Source organism: Columba livia, chromosome 5 (genome assembly GCF_036013475.1).
Source record: "Columba livia isolate bColLiv1 breed racing homer chromosome 5, bColLiv1.pat.W.v2, whole genome shotgun sequence".
NCBI lineage: Eukaryota > Metazoa > Chordata > Aves > Columbiformes > Columbidae > Columba > Columba livia.
In genome coordinates, this window is record NC_088606.1 from 66,672,212 (window position 1) to 66,680,748 (window position 8,537).

General features: G+C 43.4%; 1 protein-coding gene across 1 annotated transcript; it reads right to left on the minus strand.

The window, feature by feature from the left end:
- Positions 1–945: 945 nt before the first annotated feature.
- On the minus strand, positions 946–8,292 carry LMO2 (LIM domain only 2). Its single transcript, XM_065065570.1, has 4 exons — positions 8,056–8,292; positions 7,766–7,943; positions 4,106–4,321; positions 946–1,928 (listed from the first exon to the last, which is right to left on the minus strand). Exons 1-4 carry the CDS (start codon positions 8,060–8,062, stop codon positions 1,709–1,711), a joined length of 621 nt encoding a protein of 206 aa, XP_064921642.1. The 5' UTR covers positions 8,063–8,292; the 3' UTR covers positions 946–1,708.
- Between the last annotated feature and the right edge of the window lie 245 nt (positions 8,293–8,537).

An 8,537-nucleotide genomic window follows, 5' to 3' on the forward strand; every position in this document is an offset into this window, starting at 1 on the left:
TGCTCCGACCTGAAGATCGACTGTGCACCTCCACCCTGTGTTGGCATCCTGGTTACAGCCACCAAGCTGCATAAAATAACTGGGAAAATGATAGTGTATTTCCTCTGGGTACAGAGTTTTCTTGCCTGTGCTGGCAGGGACACATTTTAGGCTAAGAATTAGAATTATAACCAGCTGCCTGTGGCCTCCAGAGGTCAGTGTATCACTTGAGAAGAGCTAAATCGCAGAGCCCTCAGACTATATTTTTCAAGCTTAATTTCGTTATCTATAGTTTCCAGTATCACTGATAATAAGGCTGAAAGGTTTTGTCCCCCACGCAAGTTGTTACGGCAAAACAAGGAAAGAAAAAAATGGTCTCAGGATATCCATCGTAAAATGCAAAATGTTGTTATTGGTCTGTGCTGCCACTTGATGAGAGATCCCTTAGGTGGTGAGTTTATGGGAAATAATCGGATAAATAGATATCCAAATGCTTAGGTGCTGTTCCTCACCTGTTAATACTGATGGAGTGAATGGACATGTCTATCTTCTGAGTGCACTGCCAGACTTGTTCACCTGTGTTATAAGCTTTATTTTTTCAGTATGTTCGAACACAACGCGCAATTCTAGTGACACTCTCAAAAAAGATAATGCAGAACCAGAAAACATAGAGAGATGAGAAACAGATTATCAGAGGCATGAAATAGCTTTAATGCAAGGAGGAATGAGGACTATTCATCTCAGGAAAAATAAGTTTAAGGGAATGTGATATAGGTCTTTAAAGTCAAGAAGAGTGAAAAAAAAAGGTGAACCATTATCTCCCACAATATGGTTGTCAAACAATGAGGCAAAGGATTTTGGAAAAAAACAGCGTAGAATTAAACTGTGAAAATTGTTGCTTTGGGACTTGCAACAAAGAATAAAATAAACTCCAGTCCAACTCCGAAAAAAGAGAAATAACAATGCTAAAATCTTCTGTTATTTTTATTAAAGCTGCAGGGTCTTACTACACACAACAAATATTTTATCGATATAATCTAAGTTAATAAAATAGTTAAGCAACTCTTTAGATTTATATTTGTATAGAAATGATCTGTGGAACATCTCATCTTAAACAGCAGTGCCTGAAAACAACTATTCAGCAGGATTTTCTCCAAGAAGAGTTTGGGACTAGAGGATGCACTGCTCATTCTCAAATAAAAAGAATACCATGCAAAATTAACAGCCACCCTCTTCCCACTTTCTCTCCTGGCCAAAGTGTAAGGCCGTATAGAATGACCACGTAAGTGATGGCCCTTTTCTTCCAGTGTTCTTCCTCATGTCTACATTGGGAACTGTCCTCTAAACTCAGTAACTAAAACAAGACGAAAAGGAAATTCAATTGCACAATCCTAGTCTGCAGGTGGCAAAGTCATCACATTTCTTTACAGAAGTCTCTACTCTTGTTCCAGTTATGAGAATTCGTTATTGCGTTGTGTTTGCTCCCCAACTCTCGCCTGCGTGGCTGATGTCAGTTATTGTCCATACGCCCTTGTGAACAGAAGTCAGTCTATCTACTATTGCTTCGGTCTCCTTCACCTATATGTCGTTTATATTCTATGTAGCACTGCCTGCAAAGGGCCGACTCCGTGGTATTTCCCCCCCATTTTTGACAAAGCCCATAGCTCAAGTGATGATCTCCTCATTGGTGTCACCCGTGACATGTCTTCTAGACCAAGGCATGTCTTTGCTAGATCATTCCGTTTATCTTAGTCCACTCGTAGATGTCCTGTTCACACACTATGTCAGAGTTGATGAGGAGGTATCTGTCCCCAACACAGAAATGTTTCTGGCAGGCGGCACATTTGAAGCATTCGAGGTGATACACTTTGTCCTTCACCCGCATGGTCATCTCGTAGGCCCGGATCCGCTTGTCGCAGGAAGCGCAGAGGCCGTCTTGGCCAAAGAGCCTAAAACAACAAGAACAGAGAGGTAAGTAAGTAAGAAGTAAGTGAGCTCCTTGGCTGGAGAGATGGGGAAAACCAGATCAAAACAAGAACACAACATAGGTGCCCTGATCCATTAGTCGTGGTATGGCCAAGGTAGACAGAGGTCACATGGAAAGCTGAACTCTAAACTTTGCAATACCAAAAATCGAAATAGAAAGTCCAACGTCCTCACCTATTTTCAATATAATTGACTTCTCTGATCAAACACTTTGCCCTGAATTGCCGAGTAGCTCCATAGTAAAGGTTTCCCCAGATCACAACATAAAGTCATGCCACGCTAACATTTCCACTTCTGTGATCAATAGAATTGAATTGAATTCTAAATTTCCATAATAACTCTGGAAAGAGTATTTTTCACCTCCTACACTTCATTACATGTGCTGTGCCTGCTTCATATCATCTAAACTGGAAAAAGAACACCCACTGTATTAGGAGAGATCTTGAATGGGAAAATACATCATTTCTTCAGTCTACCAGGAGATGTCAGTGTTTACTTCTGCCCAACAAAAGTAATGCTGAGGTTACACAAAGGTTGCCAATTTTTTCATTAAGAAGGGAAGAGACTATATAGTGCATTATTAAGTAAATAAAAACATTTAATTTCTCTGCAAGAGAATATATTAATTGTATTATCACACTTTCTGTTGCTTCCATTTTAAGATGAAAAGCATTTGGAAAGTATAACTAACACTGGAGCACTGCTGGAGCGTTCTATGTGTGGAGTATTTACAAGTGGCCCCATTACCAGAACTCACTTCTTAGTTTATGCTTAGCAAAATTCTCATCTGTAAAGCTCAGGGACACCATAATTAGCAACTCCACTGAGATTTTGGGTTAGTTTTTATTGGCAGGTAAATTAGCCTTTGGCAAGGTAGCTGAAAAAAAATCTCAAATACCATTATTCTGTTCCACAGACCTCCTGTGACATTAGGGATCTGTTAGAAGAAATGGTACAAAACCAGTACAGCAAAGATCAATACACTTTAATAGTCATCGAGAATGTAAAGATCCTTTATTATAAACTTTTGTGAAATATCTAAATGTCAGTTTAATCCCTCTACTTACAAAAGGCTGTGATCTGAGATGCCAAGGAGGTGCGACAGCCCCGCTGGCTAGTGGAACCAAGCATCTCATGTAGAACTGATATTACTGATCAGGAAAATGAATTTAATTCAGTTACCTTGGATACCGTGTCCTTAAATGAGAGAATTAAATGATTTTTCATCAGTCGCCGATCTTGGCACCTGGTTTTCTACATCTTTCAGCTCCAAGGCAATGCTTGGAGAAGCACAGAACTTCTTAAAACCAACTGGGGGAACCGGTTTATTGTCAGCTCAGGGGGATCTTGCTGAAATTTATCCCCTTTTCCCAATTTCTATTTGCCAGAATCCCTCACTGATGCTGTACGGTTTGCCTGGAGCTATTGGGTTATGTCTGTGCAGACTGACCAATGCCAACAACTCCAAAGTCCTGGGAGCTCTCACTATATTCTTCGCATTTCCAGGTTGTTCTCCTTTGTCCACAACATGTAGCAATGCTTTCATTTTCATTTAAAAATGCTTTTTTTTTTCCCCCAACAAGATTGTTAACATTTAACCTATAAACAACTCTAAGTGACCTAATCAACATGGAACACCTCTGGATTTATCTTTGACTTACTGAAGAACCACAGCAGTACCATAAAGCACCTGTGCATGAACCCTAAAAAGATATTTTTAATATATATATATATATATATTATATATATATAATATATATATAATACATATAATATATATAATATATATATAATATATAATATATAATATATAATATATAATATATAATATATAATATATAATATATAATATATAATATATAATATTATATATTATATATTATATATTATATATATTATATATATATATTATATATATTATATGTATTATATATATTATATTATAATATATAATAAAAATATATATAATACAAAATATCGTAAACCTGAGCTTGCAAATGGTGCTGTGTTGCAACTGTGATTGCTATCAAAAATGAATTTACTATGGATCTCTGCTCGCTAGCTCTGCTCATTAAATGACCAAGCAAAGCCGCAATGATGGAAAGAAGGGGAGCGAGGGCAGAAGGAGCGGGTTGTGTACCTGAGATAGTCCCTCCTGCAGAGTTTTCTGCCCAGTTTGTAGTACAAGCGTCTCCCCACCTCTCCGAGGCGGCAGCCGCACAGGTCGCAGCTCAGACAGTCCTCGTGCCAGTACTGATCGATGGCTTTGAGGAAATAGCGGTCCCCGATGCTCTGCTGGCACCCACCACATGTCAGCAGCGAAGGGGGAATCTGCAGAACTTCATCCACCGGCTCCCTGGGGGAAGGAAAGAACCATTGGGAGAAGGAAAACAGACTCTGGAAGCATCCACAGAAGAAGGAAAAAATACACAAGATGGGTCAAGTTAGAGCAGTGATTGCATCCTCATTTTTCATCCCAGAGGAACAAATTATTTATCCGATTTTGACACGAGAGGGAGCAGGACTTCACTCTTCTTTTGCTTTCTTGGCAAAAATAACAGCTTAAAATACAAGGAGTTAATAAGAGCATTTAAATATTTGCAAACTAATGCTTTTTTTTCAAAAACTAATGTGCAAACATGCCAACCCCTGTGTCACCTGTGTGTATTCATTGCTATAGAGCCATCTACTATATGAGGACATTGGTGTTTGTGTGGATACATCATTTTTCTTCTACTGGACAGAAGATGAATTGCTGGGTCGTGTGTCTCAATCCATGCAGTTCTTATAAAAGAAATACCTTTCCCATAACATGGTTCTTCCAGAATTAAAGATTACACTTTTTCAAAAGTACAATCAAAAAGCTGCCTGGGTTTAACATTTCATGGAAATGCCGGTTATGTCTGTGCAGGCTGACAAATGCCAAAACCCACACATTTCTTACTATATTCTTCACATTTTTCCAATAAATTTGGTTTGTCCATGACGCATAGCAATGCTTTCATTTCCACTTAAAAATGGGCTTTTTTTTTCAACAAGATTTTAAAGATTTACCTATAAACAACTGTAAGTGACCTAATCAACCCAGCCAACCTCTGGATTCACCTCTAACTTACTGAAGAACCCCAGCGGTACCATAAAGCATCTGTGCATGAACCCAAACCTATATGAGCTCCTATTGTAAACCTGAGCTTGCAAACTTTGCCTGTTAGAGCTTCTGGAAGCAAAGGGAATTTCAATCTCACCAAGGGAGAGATTGTTGCCCAATTGATTTAAGTTTTGCTGCTGTTTTTAATAGTCAGAATTTTACCTCGTAACTGCAGGGCTTCTTTCTTTCCTTCAGCTAAGAACATGAAGACCCTGGCCTGAGTCTTTGCCAAAATAGCTCAAACAATTATTTGGGATTTACACATCCCTGTCTGAAAAGAAGCACAAACCTTTATTGTGATATTGGCACTGACAAGCCATGCCTGATGTTTTTGTTCCTTTTTATTAAAAAGCTCTAAAATCTGAGATGGTTCTGGTAATACCAGGGGATAAAACAAAATTGTCTTCAAAGCTGCTTGCTTAAGGAATTCTCTTCTTGGCCTTTTTGTGCAATTTTATAAGTTCTGCAACAGTTGCGGTGACCTGGTGCTGCCACCGAGGATCTCACCCAAACCCCAGGGAAGTTCATAAAAAGACAATCGGATCAATCGGATCAATCCTTTAAACGGTTAATTTTAAACCTGGGCCTAACAACAATGAAGGCGTTTATTTGCACATTTACACTTTGCTGCATTACGACCACACTGCTCAACATCTGGCAGAGTGGAGCCCTGATTTTTCCCGTGTATTTTGGGTTCTCGCTCCAGCACGGAGTCCCTCAACACTTAATTTCTGTCACTGCTCTGTCCTCTCTTCGGCTGGTGGGGGCACAGGAGACCTGTGCTGGTGGAAACAAATCAGGCTGCTCCCAGTTTTCAGCCGGCAACAGGAAAAAATTCTATTACTACTGCTTATTCACCTGGTCAGCAGTTTTCTGGGCAAAAATTACTTTCTTCAGCAGGGAGGAACAACCAGCGGTGAAGAACTGTGCTGAGAAACTGATCCTGCAGTTTTTATTTAGGCAAGCGGAGCCCTAAGATATTATCTGATTATATCCTGTTCTGGTTTTCACTCTTCTGAATTTGAACTGCTGTGCCCTGCGAGTTGTGTCATAACATCCCTCCCCTCCCAGCTCTTCATCCTGGGCTTTTTCACTAAAATCATGGGGAACTCTGTACATGATTAGGCCCTAATTTTTCAAAGTTTATTCTTTTGTGCCCCATACAGCCTTTCCTAACCTGTGGGCTCCACTCTGACAAGTTCTGAGAGCCTCCTAATAGCAGGAAATGCACATTATTTTCCTTTATTACCCTTTATTTGAAACTTCAGATGTAACCCAAAATGTTTCATCTTACGAGCGTTCAGAAATCACAAGCCAGGTCTCTCTGAAAGCTCCAAAGTGCAGAACAGCCCAGCGGATGTTTACCCAGAACAGAATTGCTGTTTTATGCATCAGCTTTTTGATGTCCATGGATTTCTGAGCCAGAACTTAAGTCAGTATTAATAGAACACAAGGTAGGTAAATAAATAAAGATGCCTAAAACTCTGCAGTTGAAACCTGGGCATCATCTACCTAGGAGCTTGGATTATTGTTTCTTATAAACAGTATAAAATAAGAGAAAAAGTCACATACGAAACAAGAGATGTGACACGGAATGATTGATTTTGTCCCCAAAAGAAACAGTTCCCATGCGCTCGCTCTGGGCTTCAAGCGATGGCATTTTTAGTATCTCACAGGAAACAAACCACGAATGACTCAGGTTTACTAAGAGCAATGTTTTAAACGCTATCTGAAAATGGAGATTTTATAATTTGTTTTTTCTTCTTCTTCTTTCTTATCATGATTCCGGACAAGCATAATCACAGTTATTAGCACGTACAGGGCTGAAGTGACTCCCTGTGGCACCTCGGGGATGCAGAAGGGATGGGAGAGTGGTGAAAACCCGAAACAGGACACGAGAGCCGGTCAGCCCCCCGAGTGGGAAACCCAGGGAGGGAAATTCTCATCCTCTGCATCCCATCAATTAAATCTTTCTATAAGCCCTTTGCCAAACACCCTGCCCCCCACCCAAGCAGCTTGAACAACCTCTCGAAAGTTGCATTGTGAAAATGTGGAAGTTGGGCACCCACAAATAACAGCTCTGACCTTTCCCTAGAACTGGCTACAGTGAGCTGGGCAGATCAAAGATGGGGCGAAGAGGGTCCCTTCAAACGAAAAACGCCTTCAGATTTGGAAAGCGGGGTGGTGTCCCCCTCCCTGAGCCGTTCCCAGCACCTCCGGATGGGATGAACGGGTGCAAAATGCCCGGGGTGGCAGGCGGGGTGCTGCTTCTCAGCCCCCGCACGCTGCTCCCCCTGGTCTTTCCCATAACTTGGGGTTCTCCCATCAACTGACACCCCCTCCGCGGGCCCCCCCATGGGCCCGGGGTAGCAGGGGCCAGGGCAGCGGTGCCCGGTGCTTCCAGCGTGCGGTGCCCGGTGTCCCCGGTGCACGGTGCGCGGTGCCCGGTGGCGGGGAGAGGAGCGGTGGTGGGGGGTAAAGGAGCTGTTGGGGGGTTAAAGGAGCGGTGGGGGGATTAAGGGTGTCGGGATTACAGGTGGGGGCTGCTGCCGGGCACACAATGCCCGTGGTCAAGTGGCTCCGGTGCGGACGCTGAGTGGCCACCGACAGGCATACGGAGAGATGGGGGGAGAAGGAAAAGAGGCCACTTACTCGGAAGGATCGAGGCTTTTCCTCTCGATGGCCGATGACATTGGCAGGGATTGCTCCTTTGTAGAGTGCCTGTGGTGGGATCTGCCCCCGCTACTCCCGCAAACGCCGTCTGCCCTCGAAGCCTTGTCACCAGCTGAGCTCCCCCTCCGCCCCCCGATGACATTCACAGGATTTCCTCCTGCAACACCAAAGAGAGAGAAAGAGAAAGAGAGAAATACGGGCTGAGGCTGCTGCTGCTGCTGCTGCTGCTGCTCCAGCCCCGCCGGGCTGCGGCTCCGCGGGGCTCTGACCTCCCATCCCCGCCGCGCTCCGCGCCGCCCGCCCGGGCAGCTCCCGCGGCCGCGCCCGCGGCTCCGGTGCCCGGTGGGAAGCGGCGGCTTCGGCTTCCACAGCTCCCCGGAGCTCCCTGGGCTCGGCTCAGGCTTTTAGCCTGGGCAGCTGTGAACATGCTCCGGAGCCGGCTGGATGTGCTGTAAACGGAGAGATCGGCATCGCTATTATTATGATTAGTCGGTGGCTCGGCCCAGGGTCTCTGGTTTCATTTCCTTTTTCCTGATCACGATTCAAATACAATAGAAGGAAATCACACTTAAAGAGACAGCTGCCCGTTTCTTAACTGGGCTCCTGGGGGTTTAGCAGTGCAAACAGCAGCATCACGACTCGCTGGGTTTCTTAAAGAGACAGAGCTGGGGCTCCCCGGAGCCAGGGCCGGGAGCTGACGGTGCATTTTCACATAAGAAGGGCATTTAATGGCACCTGCTCGGTGGACAGG